General features: G+C 37.3%; 1 protein-coding gene across 2 annotated transcripts in view; it reads left to right on the top strand.

Annotated features, from left to right (window-relative positions):
- The window catches only part of LOC105381913 (homeobox protein Nkx-2.1), a 39050-nt gene that overhangs the window by 1939 nt on the left and 13150 nt on the right, over positions 1 to 23961 (top strand). For both annotated transcript variants that reach the window (XM_038107543.2, XM_038107544.2), the window contains exons 2-4: positions 2679 to 2875; positions 13386 to 13534; positions 16844 to 16939. In XM_038107543.2, coding sequence (XP_037963471.1) covers positions 2679 to 2875; positions 13386 to 13534; positions 16844 to 16939 — 442 coding nt within the window. The remainder of the gene's footprint in view (positions 1 to 2678; positions 2876 to 13385; positions 13535 to 16843; positions 16940 to 23961) is intronic.

The following is a 23961-nucleotide window of genomic DNA, read 5'->3' as shown; positions in this document are numbered from 1 at the left end:
TTATACTACCTACCTATCTACTTACTAGTTTTTCCCGTGAGCATCGCATTGCGTTAAAAAGTTTGCCGTTGGAAATACGGGCTAAAAAGTGCCTACCATATGTATTTTTATTGTAGAATTATTTTTATTATTTCATAAATTTTATAGGTCCACCCGTCAGGTGTAGGTTCCTTTATGTATCTACTTAATATAAATGCTATATCTACGTGTATTTGTCCATCTATGACGTAATCGTATAGAATTGCTTGCTAAACTCAATAACATGAATTGATGTCGAGAGTCAAGTGTTGGTTTTAGGCACGAAAATGTGATTCACATCAGCAGCTTCTGTATTTTTGAATAATTTATTTGTAGGTAGGTACCTACTATTTATATTTATGTAGTTGTAGGTAGGTACATGAAGTGAGTACTTACTACAAATACTTACTTACAGAGGCCTAATAGTTACTCTATAATTATTATATTGAGGGTTATATGCTATTTTAAGATACCTATCTCAATAATTATGGTTGCATTGTACCTAGCTACAAAAGGGATATATTTAGAGATAGTTTTATACTTTATCGATTGCTTTAAATCAGTTGTTGTTTGAAGAGCATCGAGATTGTTATTATTTACAAGTGGAGCTTCAGTTCAAAAATCAGATATCTTCCTAATAAGGTACAAACATATTCTAACATTTTTCATTTACACCTCAATATTACGGGAGGTTTGAAGATCCGTTAAAATACCTTATAGGTAACTAGGTAATAGAACTAATGCGTTCACTAGTTGATAGAATAGAATAGAAAAGAATATACCTATCTTTATTGGACAGCACAAATTATAACATACAAAGAGAGCTTATAAACTAGGAACAATGAACAATAGGCGGCCTTATCGCTAAGAGCGATCTCTTACTGGCAACCTTAAACATGAAGAAATAAAAGTAAAGAAAAAATTGTTGATGTCCGTACATAGAGTAACTTATATTATTATGTTCGTATGCCGTAAAGCTCATGTAGTGAAGCTTATTATAGTATTATAAATAATTTCTTTAAATAATGTTCATAATAATGTTCTTTAAAAATGTTGGAAAACAACATACTTACATAAAGTAATCCATGGATAAAACTAAGGCAGTTGATAACTGAAGCTATTTATTTTACGTTAGGTGTCACTCACTAAGATTAAAAATTCACTTTGTACGTAAGGAAAATTCGAATTGACTAACTGCAGCATCAGGAGCTATTCACCAACATGCCAAGGGGCTCCCCCCTAACTTAATTAATTAACCCCCTTTCCCCACCTAGGTTAATTAGATTTAACAGAGTACAGAAACGCGACGGCTGTAAAACCAACACTGTCTAACGAAGTTAATAGACCGGATGAAAACAGACCTAAAATTAAATGAAAACACATGAAATAGCATTAATTTAAATTAAAATTGGTATTTTTTTTACATGTTTGACGTTAGGTAGGTAAGACATTTAGGTGTTCTTTCACCAAATGTTTTTAAACGTATTTAGTCGCCTCTCAAACGTCTGTGTTAGGTAGTACAAAATATATGTACATACCTATTTAAAATCTTTTTACCACCTATTAATCAATAATCAAGAGAATCAATTGATTCGAGTATTTCAGTTTTCCTGCAGATGTTTTCCTTTCCTTTACACATGACAAGATTGAGATAACATAAGATAACCTACCTACCGCATCAGTGCAAATGCTCCCGCCCTGTCAAAACTCAATTTGTCAAGTCAAACATCGTAATGGTGGCTCCCGCTTTTTAAACTGATCACTCCGAGGGTGTTGGCTCCGGATTAAATTGTGTAAATAGGGATTAGGCAGATAAGCCCGCCATTGTCTGTAGGTGACGAGTGGTGATGGGCTGGCGCCGTCGCTCCGTGTGTGGCGGTGACGTGACGGAAGAGAGGATTTTGTGACGTGACGGAAATGATAAAGACTGATATATATATTTTGTAACCTTTCCTTTGTTTGAAATAGAATAGAATTTATTTTGCACCATTAAAAAAAACATTACAATATCACAACTTATATAGGTATAAAATATTACAAAAGGCGGTCTTATTGCTTGAAGCAATCTGTACCAGACAACCTTTAAAAATGTGTTTGCGTCAGAGGTTTCTGAATTATAATTCCGATAGTTTTATTGTGGTTGTATTCTGGCACAAGCTTAGATACTAGTGTAGAGGACCGCCAATCCGCACTGGGCCCGCATGGTGGACTAGGCCTAAACCTAGACTAACTAAACTAACCCCTTCCTTCATTGCAAGAATACCCGTGCTCCACCTGTATGGCAATGATTGGTTGTGAATAGTTGTGATGATGATGATGAAGTTTTTACAACATAACTTAGCTATTTAGCAGTTCTATCTCTTGCTACTTGTTATTTTGTGCTTTCTACCTACAACGACCTGTTATAACTTTCAGACGACTATTCTAAAGCCCAAAAATCTCACGACATAACCAATTTTTATTGTACCGGTAGTCATTACTAGAGCTTTTTAAAAAACCTATTCAGTACACCACTGATGGATCCATGTTATTCAAATTTAACTGTACACTAACGCTAGTACCTATTTTTGGTTTATTGTACACACATCTTCTGCATATAATATTTTTAAATTTAATTTAACCTAACCTTTCTCCCCTTAACCTAACCTTTCTCCCGTCAGGTCCAACTCATCAGGCAGCAGCATCAACTCGCCGCTCGGGCCAGGCTCGTGCGGCATGGCGGGCAACCCGTACGCGGTGCCGCTGTACGGGGGGGCTCCGGTCCAGGGCTACGGCTGCGGGCCGGCGGAGCTCCCGCATTATGGAGACATGCGCGGCGCCGGGTGGTACCCCGCCAGCAACGACCCCAGGTTTGCCAGTGAGTTTTTCATGAGAATTTATGTGTTTTTTGAGGGGATTTAAAATTTATGTAGGTTGCAAAGACCCTAGGTTTGCTAGTGAGTTTTTCATGAGAATAATATATATATATTGTATGTGGGCTTTTTTTTTTTAATCTCGTTTATTTATAGAGGCTTTATTCTCACGTGATGGTTGAGGTAGGTTTTGGGTCATGCAGTATAAATTTGGCCTTAGATGAAAGCGAAATATGATTTGCAATACTACTAGGTATATAGCGCTATGATAATTTTCTCCTTTGGACCTCATTCCTTCGACGCCAACACTAGCTTTCCAACAGGGAATTAAATTATGACAGATTATTATTTCTTAAAATTTAACGCCTATATTAAATCCCTAAATTAACGACTATGGCGTATCGCGAATCGTGAATTTCATTAATTGTTACTTATCCTAAAGACACTTTTTTATGTTAGCTCTCTCAGTATCTGTTGCAAAGTTAGCGTTATCGGACTCTAGAGGCTTCAACGGCCCGCGCCTGCGCCCCCCGTAACCCGATACTGCTATTGGTCCGGGTAGTCACGGAGCGTGTAGATAAGTATAAAATTGCCGCCATGTCCGTCTCAATTACACACAAGAACACAGGGGAGGGTCACTGGCTAGTCTCAGAAAAACTACTTGTATATAGATACTTAATACATTTACTACACCGTATTAAAAAAAAAACAAAATCCATCAGTCAACGGTGTATAGGTGCATGAATTTAAAAATTGGCACTAAGGGCCACTTGCACAAACATATTAAATCTAGATTTAGTGTCAATTCTCTATTTAAGAAACGTCAATCCATCCAAGTTTATGGCTTACCTAAATCGAGATTTAAAACCACAAAAAAACTATAAACACTGTTTAACAAGTGTTTTAGGCAGATTTTGTAGGCGTTTGAAAGCGCTTAAATACTGTCTTAATTTTTGTGGTAAGGCCCATTATGTTTGTACAAGTCGCCCTGAGTACCAAACCATAACTTTACTAAGCCTACTACGGAGATCATGTGAACATAATGGAGCGGCCGGCCTATACGATAGGGCAATTTGTGACGCTTCGATCCTCTGCCGTCGCGTCGTTGTCGTAAGCACATGCTTAGATGCTTACAGTCCTACTATAAAGTCCTGAAAACGGAAGTGGATCCTCGGAAATCTTGGAACTAGTTGATAAAAATGTATTAAATTCGATTTATTATATTTACTTAAGTACAAATCCGTTAAAAAGCCATTACCGAATTAAAAAAAAAAAAAAACAGTGCCAGTCAGGGCTTATAGATCTAAGACCTCCTTTCAATAGCGCTGACCTACATTCTTTTCTCAATCGACAGTTAAAAAAAAACATCAACCTGCCAGTATTTCAATCGATTTACGAAAAAAAAAAAACTTACTCAAAAGCACCTGAATATACACAAGTCTGACTCCTGTGCGTCTCAGATTACTAAGGAGCCCGTGTAGGCTGCACGCACGTTCAATCAGTGCCTCGGAGGATTAAAAATAAAATGATTTTTTTTCTTATATTTTGTGGCAACGATAATAGCTAAGTGACAGTACCTACTTATTGTGGGGTCCGTAGGATTGATTTATTTATATTTAAGTATATTAAGTATGCTGAATGAAAAGTGGAAATACCTACTATCCTAAATACAATAGCTATATAGTCCTACTTTCGAACGTTGAATGAAGATATCATTTGATACATTTCTCGACGCTCAATTATTATCTATCATGTCTTACTTAAATGAAATAAAATTGATCTAATTGTATCTTAAAGTCCTATAAGTATGTAAAATAGTTACTTGCGTGTATTTTACTTTCTGTACTAGTGTACCGAAAGTAAAACACAATATATGTATAACGCCTGTTAAGTTAAAAGTAGTTTTAGCGGACTCCCTGTGACACACGATAGCACTTTAAAAGTAAGGAGTCATAAAAAAAGACAATTAAAACTGGAACTTGATCAGAAAGCACGCATGCTTCCTATTCAGTAGTTGAACTATACTTTATTTGTCCGAGAGAAAGCCAAAATAACTCAGAACAAACGAAATACTTACTTACAACTCAGTTAAACAACTTACTCACTTAAGTACCAACTTATTAATTAATGACTATCAAGTGGTTAAACAGTAGGTACAAAATAAAAATACCGCAAATTTTGTAATTGAGTAGGTGTTTAACCATGACAGTAATAAGTGTTGGTTTAAAGTTAAGTTGAACTGCCTAATTTGTAATTTGAAAAGTCAAGTTGACGAGAAATATGCCGATTAATAGTATTTTTTTAATGTAAGATACCTAAGTATGTGTAATGATAAGTATTATGATATTTTTTCTATGGATAAGAACTTATTTGATAAATGTAAGCATTGACATTTGGATATTGTATAAGTTTTCTTTACAGTTTAGTCATTATAGTTAACCATTGAGCAATGAGCCATAATCCGCACTGAATAGGAGACTTATCCAATTTCCTCTGTTACAGTTATTTATTTGAACAATACTTCTTTGTTTCCGATCAGCTGGATGCTACCAAAAATATTCACAACAAACAAATGCCGGCATTTACAAATTTTCAAGTGATTAAACGGTTAAACACCACAAGAAGAGGCAGCTTCCGCTTGAGATAAGCATCTTCAAAACGGATTAAAACGGTACCCGTAACTAAGTGCTGTTCGGACATAAAAACATGTACTCGAATGATAAAAAATAAAGGGCTAAGAATGCTGCCCTGCGGTACACCCGACTCCCGTACCTGTCTAGAGAAGTCTGTGTAGGCAGAGACAAAATAAGCAATTCCGTTCGATCGGTCCTATATTTGTCCACCACTAGAAGCCTCGGCTTAAGCAAACAGCAGGCCTCACGTCCGCAAACAGCGAGGTCGACGCAGTCGCAGGCCGTACGAGGTACAACCGAACCCCCCTTATGGACAAACAAATTCTCAGATGCCAACTAGCCACTCGAATTCGATCGCTACAGTGTTTTCCTTGTGACGATGACCAAATTTTTTGTAGTATTAATGACGGCAGAAGAGCTTCTTTTACGCAACCTCATGTTTACGTTGACGACATATTTTTACAAACTCAAATTGACATTACGCAAAGGTGAAACACTCGAATGGCAGTTTCAGTTTTTCAAGTGTTGCCATACATCAAAAAGCGTTACGTCACAAACACTCCAGGCGCACGGTCAGCTAACTGAAATTAAAACTGCCGCGGGGAAAAAATAAGTGTGTGACACACTTAGTTTCCGTGTAGGCGCGCCTAATGCGGGCCGAGTGGCCGCGTCAGCCGCAGACGAGCGCAGTTTATCTTGCTTTAGTGTGGCAACACCAACAGCGAGGGAACGGACACAGTGGATGATATTTGCTTTTCTATTTCGTTTCGCGTTTCGAGAGCACCGAGCTAAACTTTTTAGTAAGTAATTTATTCCAAAATTAGTATTCTAATAATTTGGAATGGTTATTGACTTATTGCATAAAATATGCAGGTACATAGGTACAGTACTTGATAATGACATATTTTTTTATGGAGACTTTGTTCTTTTCCGGTGCAGATCGTTTGTACCATTGTGTTTAGAAGTTTGAGAATTTCGTACTTAAGTAACTACTCACAATAAATAATGATCTAATAAGTAATTAATATAAACAATTTTCCCTAAGAAACATACCATCTATTCTATTCTATTCTATTCTCTGTGGGGGTGTTAGTAACTGCACCTGGCTCTCTCGAGTGGAACCTTTGTGCATATCCCCAAGGTCTAAACTGCCTTCCTAAGCTTGGACCATTTCCCACCACGCTGGTCCACTGCGGGTTGGTGGGTTCACATATCTAGATTTGCTAAATCTAGATATGCAGGTTTCCTCACGATGTTTTCCTTCACCGTAAGAGCGATAAGTTAAAAGAACTCACTGGTACATGTCAGCGCCGGGATTCGAACCCGCATCTCTTGCGTGAGAAGCGGGCGCTTACCCGACTGAGCTACCACCGCTCCTACAACATGCCATCGTTATTTAAAGATTTTTTTTGATACAAAATTATGTATTTTTATGTAATAACTAAATAATATAAAGACTTTATTACTACCTACTTACATAAATAAACATTAAAAAGTCAAAGGTTTAAAAAACAACAGAATGTAAGACGGTACCTACATAAAGACGGGCTTGCTTGTGGGTTGGGGAAGATAAAAACAATTGTTATTATATGAGAGGTATACCCAATAAACATTCAATTTAAATTAAAATGCGACATATTTAAAACTTAAAAATTAAATCAGCCGCACAATAATAGCTGTACATTCGACCTCAAACGAGTTGAAATTAGAACTCGAAATGGGACCTCATTTTCCGATCAACTGCGTAGATGTGATACGGTTCGCACATTGTTATTTTTATAGACACCCGGAGGGGAGCGATCGGAACACAATACGGCTATTATGCCTCGTGTTTATCCACGCACAATTTGCTGGCAGACGCGTTTATTTAGCACTGGCAACATTGCAGTTTCTTGGGGAGGCTGAATAGACGAAACCATTGCCACGTTCGAAAAAAGAATTTAAAAATGTAGGGAGGCGGGAACGGCTGATGATGAGTGGGCATGTCAAATTTAAAGCTATTCATAATAAAGTTACTGTATCTTTCTAATGTGGATTATGTAGATTGTAAGGTAATCTACTTTAGTTCATTTGGTTGTTTGAAAATTCAATAAATGTCAATAAAGTTAAAAATTATCGTTTGAGTTGCTTAGGGCTCGATGTGATAAACTACGCAAAGAAAACTTTAATAATTATATATCTAAAATTGAAGAATCAGTAATATCTAACTCTAAGTTGTTTTGGTCATACATAAAACAAAAAAGGCAAAATAAAAGTACATACCCTGCAGAAATGAAAATGGGTACCAAAGTAGCTAAAACTGGCGATGATATATGTAATTTATTTGCTGATAATTTTTCTAAGGCCTACAGTCGCTTCAATCCCCAAAGTAGAGATGATTCAATAAACCAGCATTCAAGCAATAACTGTATAACCACTGCATCATTTAATTATTCAGAAGTCTTTTTGGCTTTAAAAAGATTGGACCACGCCAAGGGTGCTGGAGCGGATGGCTTACCGGCAATTTTTGTTAAGAATTGTGCTCGGGCGCTTAGTTATCCCCTTCAATTAATATACAACGCGTCTTTACAGTCTGGAGTATTCCCTACGGTTTGGAAGGAAGCTAGAGTAATCCCGCTTTTTAAAGCCGGTGATAAAAGTTCAGTTACAGATTACCGTCCTATATCAATATTATCAGTAGTTGCCAAAGTTTTTGAAAAACTTATACACAAAATTTTGTTTTATCATGTTAGGCCTCTTCTATCAAATAGTCAACATGGCTTCATGAAGGCGAGATCTACCTGTACTAATATGGTGGACTTTGTGGATGAAGTTTCGCAGGCTGTTGACTCTCGAATAAGTACTAGTGCTATTTACACGGATTTTAGCAAAGCTTTCGATCGGGTGAACTATTCTATTCTGTTAGGAAAACTCGAAAGCCTGGGTGTAGGGGGTAGTTTGCTGTCCTGGCTAGGATCTTATCTCCATGGTCGAAATTCTAAAGTGGTAATAAATGGTTATTCATCGTATTCATTTGAAGCCGTATCTGGGGTTCCGCAAGGATCACACCTAGGCCCATTACTTTTCAATGTTTTCATAAACGATCTTCCCCTTTGTTTTCAACACACAACTTTCTACCTTTTTGCCGATGACCTGAAAATAGTGAAGCCCATATTGTCGTTGGAAAGCAATGATGAACTTCAGAGTGATTTAAGTCGTCTGGTTGAGTGGTGTGATGTAAATGGCATGCCCTTAAACACATCTAAATGTTATCACATGATGTTTTCGCGATGTAGGCAAAATTGCATACCTCATACATACTACATAAAAGACTCCCCTTTGAAAAATGTGGTTGAAATCAGGGATCTAGGTATGGCACTGGATAGTAAGCTACAATTTAACAAACATGTAGAGTGTATAGTGAATCGCGGCTTTAAAATGTTGGGCTTCATAATCAGAAATACAAAGGACTTCAAAAGTGTTTCAGCTAGGCTAGTTCTCTTTAATTCTTTAGTACGTAGTTGTTTGGAATACTGCAGTCCAGTGTGGAATCCACACTACGCTGTGTATGAAAAAAGAATTGAGAGTGTACAAAAAAGGTTTCTGTGGCACTTAAGTTACCGTTATGGCCTTGCAAAGAAACTTCAAAGCTACAAAGAGAGACTAGAATATTTTCACATGCAATCTTTATCTTTACGTAGAAAGGTGGCAGATATTATTTTCTTGCACAAGTTGGTAAACGGATTGATAGATGCACCGACACTACTAGCCAAATTACAAATAGCAATACCTGTACGTTTACCGAGAAAAAATAAATACCTGCTTTTCCATATTAAAAAAAGCAACACAAATTTAGGGCAATTTTCTCCACTAAACAGGATGTGTAGATCTTTTAATTCAATTGCCAAAGGAACGGATATTTGCATATCTCAGAGGCTTCCAGTTTTCAAAAAGGAACTGATGCGGTTGTTGCAGTCTCAGGTTCAAAGCTCCATATTATTTTAAATGATCATATACCTATATTTATTTTATTTAATCAATAATTATTTTTAATCAATCTGTTAATTTCAATGTAAATTCAATTATTAATTGCCAATTTAATGCTATTCTAATATAATTGTTTCAATGAATTATACTTTGTTATAACTTAATTGTAAATTATTAGTGCTTTAATTTTAACAATTTAATTTAATTATTACTTATAATGCATGCTGTATTCGCCTGTTATTGAAGATGCATTTATCATCAAACTGTGATTTCTTTATTAAGCATGAATGTAATGTAATCTTTGTTGGCGAATCTTATAAATAAATAAATAAATAAATAAATAAAGAGGAAATTGTGCATTTGTGCAATATGCATACTTATAAAACGTAGGCTTTATTTACCTCTTTGTGTCAATACACTTTACTTGCACCAAAAACAAAAAAAAAACAAAACAAGGACTTAAAAAAAACTGAATAAAGATGCGGTATTACTGCTTATAGTTATAGCATAGACTAATTTAGTATATTAGTCTATGCTTATAGCAATCTCTCCGAGACAACCCTTGTAACATAGGTACTTTACGTGCTTTATTTGGATTTACTTACATTAATCCTGCATTTATCTATTACCTACCTCTATTTTATTTGACTCAACCGAACAGTTTATAAAACTTTACTCAGTATGATTCGATTTAAAATCTCACAAAATCGACAGACAGCCAGACAGCTGGCAGTCGACACGCATTCGCAAAATCCATTAGTTGTAAGCAAATGTTTGTTTAAGACAACCAATCTTTACACTCAAATGTATGGATCCATCTTAGATTAACAATACACGAAGAAGATAGTGTGTCACATACAACAATTAAGCAACTTACTGTCAAACCTTTTTTAAGTTTAGTGCCTATTTATCCATTCTCGGTTAGAACATAACCAGGGAGTAGTGGTTAACTTTTGACACATCTGTCATGAATTTTATATGGAGATGACGTTTAATTTATAAATCAATCCCTGTCGGTTAGATAAAACCGACAGTGGAGAAATTGGCACTATTGACAACCATTCTATCAAAGAATAAAGTCACAAAACTTCTAAAGTTCTAACCGAACTAATTCAAAATATTGCACAAAAAGCACAGACTTTTCTTTTGCTCTGACACTCCATCTTTTTCGTATATTTTAAATCTAAGGTATTCATACAAAACCAGTGGCTAAGTTATACTCGTCACGGTGTGAATGGAAAACAATTAATGCATGTAAAAAATGTGAGCATTGACAGATTACCGCTAGTTTTTTAATTGAAGATTGTTTGCTTGGTGATTGTCTGGTAATCTGTTTAGTGTTTACTGTCTGTTTGGAAACTGATTACGAAAGTATTATCAACATTTTGAAAAATATCCTACTTACCTACGTGTTATACATAAATTTAACTCTTAATCTGAGTAAAACATTACTGTAACAATTTAAAGTCACAAGAAGTTCAATTTTATACAGTGGAAAATATTAAGTACATTTATATCGCTGCGATCTCCTCTTGGCAACCTTTGCGTAGAGAAATGACTTATAATAAAATGACGCCGAAAATTTTAAAAAACTACTTTAACCTCCGAATTAGAAGCTTATAAAAATCATCATCTTCGAATAGGTGATTATTTAACAACAGTGTGTCCGTCAAAAATGATTTTATTATTTTTTTTTACAAAGAACTCTTCCATCGAAAAAGGCCTTTTAGTCCCTGAAGATATGCATCAAACGAAATACAATGTTTCAGGAAATCCTGCAGATACGTGAACTAAATTATTTATCATCTATTATAGTACATACATATACGAACAATACCTACCTTAAAGCCACTTTCACCATCCATATAGATTGTGACAAAATATAGAAATTACTGCAGTTGGTACTTACGACACTTTCACTGGGCCATAACGGGCTAAGTACTTACGTAGGTCCCCACTTCATACTGTGGACAGTCAATTTTACGCCCGTCGCCTCCAACCTCCAAGTCACATGCACTACTTATAAAAGCGGGGCAATAAAGTTGGGCAACTGAGAGATTAATTATAATAAAAAGGACTAATAATATTTATTTTAAAGTAAAGGCAAGCAGGCACCCATTTAACAATAGATACTTACAAATGAGGTTTTAATTTTGGCTGTACAATGGATTTCTTTAATATAATTATTTCATATTTCATAATTATATTTAAACAATAAATTAAACTGTTTGAGACTGATAAAGACTTTCGTTGCGTTTCAAAATTCAAATTACACAAATTTGTGTAGGTCTAATACTTGAAAACATCTGTGCTGTTGCTGTATTACCCCACTTAATATCGATCGGAATACCCTTAAACTTTCATTCACAAAACGAGCATTAAATAGCGATGATAGAGAGTTCATTTAAAAAAAGAACGAAGATCCAACGATAACGTCCATTGACATCTACAAAGGAGGTCGAACGCACAACCATAGAGACTAGTTTTGTTTTTTTAACGATCCGAGGCAACGATACCAGCGAACAGCCACACAATGCCGTAAGTAAGAAAGAATGGGGAGTTATATTTTATTGAAAGACCCTTTTCGAAGTTCGAGTGTTGTGTAAATAGTATGAGAGGTGAATTTGGCGGATATAATGTGTGGAATATTACTGTCGAGTTCTAGGAAACTGCCGCCGTGCAGAAATGCGAATTTAGACTTTGGCAAACAGAGCAGATTTTATTGTTGGCAGCCGTTTTAGAAAACACCCTATATCTACTTGGCTATGCAGAATTTAAATGAACCTCGAAGATTGTGCTGTAAATGTATATATTACCTACATTAAGTTAGGTAAGTATGAATAAGAACTTTTTGGAAAAGTCACTTAAATATAATAATAATAATAAATAACGTTTATTTCGTTTAAAGCTTAGCCTAGATTACATAACATACGGTTAAAAAATATGATTGCATCATTAGAAGAAACGAGCTAAATAGCTGTATGTTTGAGTGTGTTTACCTAAGCATGGAAAAAATCGAAATAAATGTATCTAGGAAGTCAACAGACTGAATTAACACATCTTTTAAACCAGAATTCAAACAAGATAACTTTAAAGGCGAAACCAAGCTTTCGAGTAAAGATAATTGAGAAGTAATACTATGATAAGCACAACACAAGATGGCATCCTTGTAGTGCCAAGTCTGCGGGGGACACTCGAGGTCCGGCCGCTTTGTCATGTAAATCCACGGGCCGGCGTGTCCAGAGCGAATGTCACGGATTATAATATTAATAGATTGCATTTAAGATTGAGGAGGGGTTGGTGTTGAGGTGAAGTTTTGGATTGATTTGTTTGGTTAGTTATGTCTGATTTTGGGTAAGCTGGTGTCAGATTTGTGGTTATATTGATATTAATTCATATAGAAATTTCCTTAGATGGATAAAAAATATAAATAATATACTTAAATATAACTAATTTAATGAATTATGAAGGAACTTACCGCGATTATAAATATTATAATGGCAAGGCACAATACTCGTGCTTCCACAGAGACACACCCGTTATACTTAAGATACAATTTACAGTGTCAGTAAAGGTAAGCGTCCGCCTTTCGTACGCAATGGACGCATCGCATTTGTATAGAAATTCACACGATACGATACTGATAAGTGGACGCTTACCTTAAAAATATATCGAAAGTCAAGATTCTATGTCTCTATTTCAACCAATAACTCCCGAAACCAGCATCAAACTTCGAACCATCCCCCCCCCCTTACCTAAGGTCACCGCACATAAAGGGATCGCCTGGTTTCCTTCTGTCAACCAGTAGAACGCGAGCTCGCGAACACCTGGTTTACAGAAGAAAAATGACGATCCCTTTACGTTATGCTTATACCGAGACCCTTACTCACTGACCCCCTACTAACGTCCGCTCCAGTTTCCAGGCTGATGACGTCTACAGGCGGCGGCATGGGCCACGTCAACCAGATGGGCGGGCTGGGCGCGTGCTCGGGGCCCGACTCCAAGCCCATGCAGTTCCCCCTGGCTCAGCGGAGGAAGCGCCGGGTGCTGTTCACGCAAGCTCAGGTATGTGCTGGCGGATTAATAAATAAATATGTATATACATGTCATCTCACACACGGCCTTCCGACATCAAGCTAGGCAACTAGGAACCTGTGGTATGGGTGTCAAACAGCTGATATATCTATACAGATACATATATACATATTAAATAGATAAATGACAACCAGACACAAGGCAAACACAAGTGCTCATCACACGAATGTTTGCCCTGGGCGGGATTCGACCCCGCGGCCCCAAGCTTCGGAAGCAGCTTCACTACCGCCTATGCTACGGTGCCGTCAAATTACATATATTATGTGGATACTTAATCATTATAAGGCCTAGATTCACCATAGTCTGTTGGATCATTAACACCTCTGTTACATTGTGTCAAATAAAAAAAAAAACATATTGAATTCTTGACTAATGGGTCAAAAGTCAACGACTAATCCCTTGTTATAAAGTAACATGGGTGTTAATGATCAAACAGAGTATGCTGAGACTAGGCCTAAAATTGTATAATTTGTACCTCTCGGGGACTATGCTGAAGGTCCCGGGTTCGATGTGGCAATGGGATGATAATCTTTAACCCGTATAAAACCCCCATAAAACTATCCATATATTTTATACGATTTAAATGTATGAATAATGGTCTGTACGCCGAACCATTTATTTACAGATATTTTGGAATTCTCATTTTGAAAGTTCTAGCACCGCGTTGATGTTTTTTGCACTAGAATAGGAAAGCCTACGATCTCGTAGCCGCTACGCCGTAGCCTGGCTACGACTTGCTACGAATCGTCGTAGGCATGTTTTCTAGAAATTCAAATAATATGACTGATTTTTCTTTTAATACACTTTTTTGATCATTTCATTGCATTCAGCGTTTCTTATTTACCCTCCGACCCTCATAGGGAGGGGTTGTTTTGCATTTGACCGGTTTGGGTTATAAAATCAAATATTATTAATATAACATATAAAAAAGAACATAGTTTTGAAAAGTTTTATAAATTAAATTGTGATAAGTATTAAAATTCCGGAGCATAATTTCGATTTTGATGATTTTAATCTCTGGTCATTTAGGTATAAATATAGGCACCCTTTAAGTTTTCTTGAATATGGCTGCAAGATTTTTCTATAATTATAATATGACCCAGAAAAACTTTCATTGCATTGAATTATTAACTAATTTAATTATGTCGTGTATGTTGTGAGTAGTGTGAATAAATGAATTGAATTTGAATTAAAAATATACCCATTCTAGGGTTCAATCCGCGAGGGTAGTTGGTAACAGACAGACAGGGACGAGGGATGACGGGGAAATATATTATTTGTCGATCATTTTACAAATAAATAGTAGGGAGAGTCTACCTGCGATTATTCGTATCCACGGGAAAATCATTTTAATATCAATCTAGGTAGAATAAACACTACAACTACTACTTGCACCAAAATTCTAGAATCTAGATTTAAGATTTTAAAACACGATTCTGGCAAGTCATTTAGTGGTTTAATAAGATTCATGATGAGAGATCGGATGTGAGAATTCATGTATCTGCAACGGCACATGCAAAGACAAAATCTAATTATTTAAGTAGTTAAAATACATTTATTTTTTATTTATCATCACATTTTAGTATGTTTTAAAGTAATAATAGCACCCTCACAGATTTTACTAGAATTAATTCCCTAACTAACTGATTATATTACGGAGAAACCTTAACGTAACCCACCACTTTGTTTCTAGAACTTTCACTCGCCCCTATTGGATCCTTCCTCCTAACTACCTCTACCCTAAAGGGGGGTTGCTAGCCTCAGCGGGGTGGGGCGGGGTTAGTGGGGTTATAACGTGTTTGTTGTCTACCGTCAGGTATTTTAGTTTGTGAGGGTTATTATATGTTGGTATGTACCTTTATTATACAAGGAATAAAATCATTTTAGAACTGGGTTTAGCGCTGAATTGTAAAATCGGCATTAAATATAATTATGTGTCTCTTTTGTCCGTATACTATAAAAGCTATGCATTTAAGGTCAAAGTTGGCATAAAGTCTCTATCTGAAACTAAACGTAAGGCGGTTCTCACTGCCCCGCTTCGAATTCGAACGCGAATTATACGAACGCACGAAGATGCGTTTTCCATGTCTTGGACTGTGTGTGGCTTCAATAAAAACAGATATACTTACAAGCAACGTTCGAACACGCATTCGCGTAACGTGCGAATCAGTGTGAGAACCGTCTAAACGCTGCTAGGTACTTAAACCTTAATAAAATTCAGATGAAATGAGAAATTTCCATATGCAGGTAATTAAACTTACTACTTATCGTATTCACGAAACTTACAATGGGTTTGATAAGTTCTTTAAGAGCTTCATAAATCGGCATGAACCACCTTGGTATCAGTCAAAAAGTTTCAATTCATGTATTACGTTGGCTTCTTGTAAACTTGCAGTCAGTTGAAACGTGGGACGATTCCACTACCGTGAATATAGACATAAGACTTCCATACCCACGCGATAACCTTTAAACGCAAAGTCCGCAAATATCTACCAAATACCTACACCCGCCCCCACGCAACAAGAACTAATCACGCAATCAGTGTTGCCAACGTCAAAATGTTGAAATTCTAAATAACATTACAGTATAATACCTACAGGGTATTATCTTGCGGGGGTGAGTAGGCGGGTTCTACCCGTGAGTACCGCCTACCCCGCTCTGGGGGAAGCAACTTGTGTCTAGCTATATTAACTTTAATGTAATTAATTTGGGGAAGAACCTTTTCGTACTGTCTCTGTTCTAAAGGGAACGGCGGATGACTGTGGTTTGTTTGAGATGTGGTGATGAAATGATGGCATTTGCTCGGTGGATTTTCGTTTGTGGTGGAAATTAGAAAGTACCTTCTATACTCCTGATTAGACCCTATTTACGCTTAGGTACCTATACCACTATTATGATATTTATGATATAATTGCCTTCGGTTTTTCTCTTTCAATTCCAACTTCGTATTCGATATTTTAGTTACTCACAGAGAATGAAAAAGTTACACAAACTTACAAAATACCTATCGACCTCAATTCTTTAAACATTTTGTTGAGAATTTTAACAAAATATCTATGTTTGTATTATTTACCAATAAAAGAAGGGCTAGCACGGGGCGCAATTAAGACGTGACAAATGTTTTGTATCGCGCACACTATCATCGCGCAGCCTCAACAGCGATCGCGACGGAGAACTATTGTCACGTCTTAAATGCCCCGTGTTACTAGCCCACCTTCATACGAAACTCTGAGAGGTATCCTTCACGCAGCCCAGTTGTAACGCCTCGTCTGTCCGCAGGTGTACGAGCTGGAGCGGAGGTTCAAGCAGCAGAAGTACCTGTCGGCCCCCGAGCGGGAGCACCTCGCCTCGCTCATACACCTCACGCCCACGCAGGTCAGTAGATATACACCTCACACCCACATAAAACAGTTATTATACCCCTCACTACCACACAGATTAGTCACTATACAGCTCACGGCCACATAAGCTAGTTGCTATACAGCTCACGCCCACACACGTCAGTAGCTATACACCTCACGCCCACACTAGTCAGTCAAAATACAGTACAACACCATCTGCCGCTACACGGGTTCGGTATCATCGTAGTTAAAACTATGTATCTATATCGAATTCGCCATAAGTACGGCGCTGTGATTGATGATTGTGAACCTGTGTAGTGGCCGCAGCTAGCCGCAGCTACAGTAGAATGTTACTTCCGCTGCTCTTGGACCTCTCGGTGCAAAGTTTAAAGGTAAAGCAATGTTCCAGACAAAAAAGTATTTGTTAGCTATGTATCTTCGTGTCAGTTTGCGTGACCAAATAACACCAAGCACAGCTTGCAAGAACTCACTGACTTTCTGATCCAGTTACCTACAAGAGTGAACTACGCCCTGTTTACACAAATTGTCTTGCCCCAAAACAGTTCAACCATCTAAACAGGCCGAACACACGAAGCAATTAATATCACAATAATACGGCGCATTATAATCGGCAAATTAGCACGTGCCTCGGTGACAGCCGCCATTGTGGCGCCCCCGCTTGACGTTTGTTTTGGCGCGAATTCAAACGCGCGCTGTAAACGGTGTTGACACCCTCAAAATAGAGATTATTCATAGATGTTTGCGGCCCATTGTTGGGGTTAGCGCGAGAGTTTATGAAATTTATATTGACACGGCCCAGATTATTGACGCTTTGTTATGAATGTGGGAAAAACGGGCGCGTGTGTCTGACAGACGTATTAAATGTGGCGTCGCGTCGCACCGAGAATACTGCCAATTACTTTTTCTATAACGAAACGTAGTGTAGATACCTAGGTACAAACAAAATTCCTCGAATGTGAAGATAGCACTCGAAAAATCACAGTAGGCAAGACGATTTTTTGAAAACCTCAACTACAAGGGAAACATCGTCTGCACTCGAGAATCAAAGCGAGAACCTGCGGCCCTTCGCTCGGCGGCGCGTGAAACAAGATGCGTACTCTAACGAGCTAACAGACTACAAAAAAGAAAACCGACCCTATCAAAACGTATCTTCCGGCGATGTGTTGCCAGTTGTAAAAATAACAAACGGAAGTTGTAGGACACGCGGGGTTTGGCGCCCCGGGCGGGGGCGTTTTGTGTTCGATAATTGAATGTTGGGGTTGATGCGAGGTCATAGCCGGGGGCGGTGGTATGAAACCGATTATAACGTGATTTATGTTGTCTGTTCGCTACAGCCGCGGGCGGCGCCGCCCCCGACACATTAGCTCAGTGATATGTGTGAGCTGCCGGAATAGAACCGCAACAATTAGGATAAATCGTGTTTGACGCTTTTTGTTTTTTGTCATGTTAGTCACGTCATAACAAAAATAGGAGATGCAAAAGAGCTATTACTGGCCATTGTTAAAAAATATATAGGTATTATGTAGCATTTATAACATTTAAAATGGTTAAATAAAGAGTAGCATATAAGACTCAGTTGAGACCATTATACCTAGGTCTTTTTTACTAGTTTGTAACCTTTACTTTAACTCGCAAAGTTATAGAGTGTTGCGAAAAAGGTACTAAGCCGAAACCCATTCATTTCCGGGCTTAGATAGGTTTCGGATTAGTATAACTTTTTGGAAAACACTGCATAAGCGTTAAAACTACCTTAGCTACAAATTTAACCGCCTTATTTTGCCGCCTAACTGCAAACCTTCAGAATGTCTCATCATTGTCCTGGTCACTCCCCGCCCCCGCCCCCGCCCCCGCGTGACCCCTGTCACTGGCACCAGACGCGTGCCTGACACTTCCACGCCGGGCATTATCTGAGCGCCCGTTGCCACCTATTGAATTACTACCACAATACTAGCTTTATAGCTATTTGCTTTGCTAAGTGGTTGAATGAATATGAGGCGAAAAGAGTCTGCGGCCGTCGGCGAAGTGTTCGATTGTAGGTAACTTTGATAAAGCAAAAAGCAGATTTTATAAATAATACGGGTAAAGAGGTTCTTAATTTAGGCATTTAATAAAGTGCTTTGAATAAGGCATTATCCTAAATAATGATAATAACTAGATGTACCTACCTACCTACTTAAAAAAAAGTAAGTTAATGTTTCAAAAAAATCTGATCCTTCTCTGTTTTTTATGGATCTCAGGAAACCTCTAGTAGGTACCTAGGTACCTATACATAATCTTTTTTAACACCCTCAATTTGAAATCCCTCTGTAGGTTATTACTATACGGAAGACGGACTATCCTATTACATAACATTTGATGCTGATTTATGTAGGATATTTCGTTGCAATTACATAGCATACCTAGGTATACTCACTATAAGTACATGGAATTGATGGATTTATGTGGGAATATATTGCATTAAGAATAGGATGTAGGTACTTAATGTAATTAGGTAGATATTATATAGGTCTGTATTCTGTACCTAGATATCGTTATGGCAGTGCCTAGGTAAGTGTGTGAACTTATTTGTTACTATGAAGGTATTTTTTACAGGATTTTAATTGGTTTTGCGTACAGCTCTCAGCTGTATCACTGGTAAATTTTCACCCGTAACGCACAGCCGACCACTGAGCTCAAATAGAGCTGTACCACAGACAAGCTAAACGCATTCCGTTCCGTGCATATTCGTAGTTGAAGCGAAGATTAAATAGAGCCGCTTTTAGCTGCAATAAAGACCCAACTTCTGCGTGGTTCGCGACGGGAGGGTCACTTTACCTTACTTAGTGCCAATTTCTCCATACTCGGTTAGAGCATAACCAGGGAGCAGTGGTCTAGTGGTTAACTTTTGACACATTTGTCATGAATTTTATATGGAGATGACGTTTAATTTATAAATCAATCCCTGTCGGTTAGATAACCGACAATGGAGTAATTGGCACTTAGGGTTATTAAACCTAACGTTAAAAACTCCACATTTTCAACACTAAAAGTCGCATAACTAATGGCTAAGCTAATGGCTCTCGAGATAACATTAACTACCTATGACCCAAAAAACAAAATCGAATATCGGTTCGAGTATCGGCGTTTAGGAGCCATCGCTACATCACAGACATGTTAAACTTATAACACCCCTCTTTTATGTCGGGGGTTAAGCCTCACAACGCTACAGTGCCAAACACAACTCTATCTCATAGCGTTAAATGTGCCGATTGCATAAAAGATCTCGTTCGTCATTTTTTTGTTAAGATAGAGTAACTCTCCGGGGCTGCTCCAAAAAAATAGGAAAACTGGTTACTGAAAAAGTGACCTAAGCCAAACATGCTTAACTTTAACAAAAAATGCAATCGGATCATCTGTAAATTAAATGGTACCGGTCTACACTGAAAACTTCAATTTGGTCACTGGAAAAAGATTAACAAACGCTGAGTTGCACAAAAGCACTTTAAGCTGATGTCGAACTTAAATGTAATGTTGTCTTGCTTTAACAGTATACACAGAGAAAGAGGCAACATATATTTAATGTCAATAAGCTTAAAGTTGCTTTATGCAACTTGGTATAAACCTATCATTACCTACTTACTTACAAGAATAACTTTTATAACAAAATAAAATAATAGGTAAGTTATTGTTTTAATCGATTAATAACCTCAAGAGATTAACCGTAGTAATTTTAAATATAGCTTTAGCAAATTTTTGTGGCCAGATTGAAGTTAAAATCCGCATCAGGAACGGCCCGGCCGCAATATTCCGCAGTATTTGCCGTTCGGGCAAACAGAGGGCTCGCGTTTCGTTATTTAACTTAAGTAAATTTCGATGTTCGCGATGCGACTCTGTTGATCCACGGGCTGCTCTCCCGGGCCTTCCATTTTCAAATGCGATTTGACGTTTGCCCACTTCCGTTTTGATTTCTTTTTAATGAGCTGTCTCGGCGGGGTACTGGCCGAATGAGTAAAATATAAAAAAAATAAAAACACATATTTAGGTACTTTTTTACTTAGATCAATGCACGTGTGCTTTAATCGATCAACAAGCCAGTAAATACACACAATAACGAATCCCGCTCTCGGCCACACTTGAGCAAAAAGGTTAACAACCTCTGTGAGAACTGCCGAAAAAAACAAAAGAAAAACGCAACAATCCCTTCCCGCCCAATTGTCTATGATCACGTCTATGGCCAGCTGTAGTCTGTGGTCGCCGGATGCGCGCATGCGGGCGTGCGTAATGAGAGCAATAAGATAATGGAACGCCATTCCTGAATGAAACAATGAAGTCATGTCAAATTGTTGGTTGCTGGTTGCCTGATTTGCTACTTAAGTAGGAGGATGTCTTGCTAAATGGATTTAACCATACCTACGACTGTTGGTCAAAGGGAGCTTAATTGGAACAGTTATTCTAATTATACATATTAATAAAATAACTATAGGTACCTACTTAGCAACTTTTACATGATTACATCACAACACTTACGCCAGAAATTGCGCAAAATGAAATTAACTTAGGTACCTTATTATTTAGGCACTGACGTACTTACTGTATAAAAATAAGAGCTAGGGTATTAAAAATGTCCACACTGCAAATAGCCACTATTATGCTGTAGCGTCGGCTCATCCGTTTCAAAGGGCCTATAATTTTCCAATAATTCCACTTCACTTTTTTCTAATCCGCGTGGGATTTCAATACGCTTCCTGTCAAAGGCTGGCCGAAAAGAAATTATGTGCCTTGGTGAAATAAAAAAGTAAAAATGTTTTCGGTATCATTGTCCGCGAATGCTAAATGTGAACGCAGCCTTTGAGTGCAGCCAGCATGTCAAAATAAATTCTAAAAAAATACGTTGATTTGCCGCACGGTGGTTTAATAAGCGCGAAAATATTACCGATATTATTGGGGTTTTCGGCTAATTTCACGATTTATTTCATCGGAGCTATACGTCGGAGATTATAATATCTGGTGAATGGGCTCGTTTTTGTTGTGGTTCATTGTGTGGGAGGATTAGTTTCTATCGGATGAAGCACCTGACACGGGCCTTTTGTGCGAAAGGTTTGGGATCCATCTTCTTTTGCAAATTCTAAATTTGTAATTCTAAGTGCATTTACAGCGGTTGCGGTGTTTGCGTAGGACCGCGATGGCTTTTTGCTTTATATATAACTGAATTGAATTATTCAGGTGAGGGTAATTTTTTAATAACACAGAACAGAATATAGTACTTCACTATTTTGGAAATAGCTTAACGAAATAAAGTAGGAGTAGAGTCAAATTCAGAAGCTTATATCTTTTTGAAAAGTAGGTAGGTAGGCAAATATAATAATCATCAATCTACGTACCGACCAAAATGATTATAATTGATTTTGTTTGTTTTCGTTTAAATGGGTATGCGTACTGTACGGTAAGTACATGTATATGTATATACCTACCTAGTGGCTACATCTACCCCTGTGCCCACACTTTTAACTTTGTATCAAACGCCCCTGCCCTTGGACCGTGAGTTATTAAGCCGATGTTAAATATTTACTTAGCAATTCACAAAATTAATATTTATTTAATATCCCCTTATTAAACGCTAGTGAGCTTGGCTGGAAGAGTAAGCAATTTTTATATTAGGTATACCTTCCTACTGCCAAGTACTGTACTTAATTTCAGTAATCATAGTTATCGTTTTATTTTCAAAATACCTTTGTAACTATTAAGTAGTAGGTAAATAAATTATACTAGTATGAATCAGCAAAAAATATAGCTCCTGATCACCTGAAAAAATAAATTTTAAATTCGAAATTCGAATACAATTAAATAAATCTATTTGTCAGTTGCCAGCATTCAATTATAACATCGCGTTCATATTTTTTGTTTCCTTTGTCACAGCTTCATGTTTTTTTAACGTTACCTAAATAAATGAAGCGTATTGATCGCCTGTCATGGCGGGTCGGTTGTTGATACAACTATAGATGGAATACAGTCTGTACTCACTCTGTATGAGGGATTACGTACAAATTATATCGCGTTAGCGTAAAAACTAAATTAAGGGCTGATTTTTCAATAGTCAGATGTCAGTGTTATCTGAGGAATATAATTGTAGCTGTCACTGTCTAATACAAACATTCAGTCGCGAGTCGCGACATCATCAGAATTATTCCTCAGATAACTGTTATCTGACTATTGAAAAATCGGCCTTAAATATCTACCTTATATCTTCTTAAACTAAAGTCAATGCATATGTTTGTAAAACTTATTATTGAATAAAGGCTTTATTATTATTATTATTATATCTTCGCACTAAATGTTGCTGTTACAAACGTACCTAACAAACACATTATTTAGACTACCCACTGTGTACCGTACATGCAACCTACCTGCATTTTAATTCGACTCCATCTCATTATTTATATGACATCTGTCAATATAATTACTAAACGCTTTGTGAGTATACTAAAAACTTAAACCCTCAAGTCATCATCAGACAAAATCACTGCACCAAATGAAGTGTTAAACAAATATGAGAGCTATATTTATTTATAGTAATTGTGGGTTGAAACTGGCAAGTCACGGTTCTCGGGAACGGAACACCTACGCGCTGACAGCGATGTTGGCGCCAAAATTGACTTGTATTGTCATTTTGACAGCTCTGCCGGTGGCCAAACATTCTTTTTTAATGAGCGCTGTTAAAATACATAGTTATTCTTTGGGCCCAGTTGGGTTCTAGCTGAAAACTAGCGCTATGGCCTACCACAGTATCTAGCTGAGCTGAAACTTGTTTCAGCAACGGGAAGCAACACACATGCAATTTTTTATTAGGTAATTAAAAAACTCACTTTTTTGAGTTGATTTTGTGGGTGCAATGTGATATATCAAATGTATAGCTGATATTCCTCCTTTCTTGACTTCAGTGATTTAGGTATTATTATTATTATTATTAAATACTTTATTGCACAATAATAAAATTATGTACATAGGCGAACTTAATGCTAACAGCATTCTCTTCCAGCTAACCTTGGGTGTTGTGGA

This window comes from Plutella xylostella, chromosome 25, assembly GCF_932276165.1.
Source record: "Plutella xylostella chromosome 25, ilPluXylo3.1, whole genome shotgun sequence".
Taxonomy (NCBI): domain Eukaryota; kingdom Metazoa; phylum Arthropoda; class Insecta; order Lepidoptera; family Plutellidae; genus Plutella; species Plutella xylostella.
Note: the sequence above shows the minus strand (reverse complement) of the source record. Positions and strands in the feature narration are given on the sequence as shown.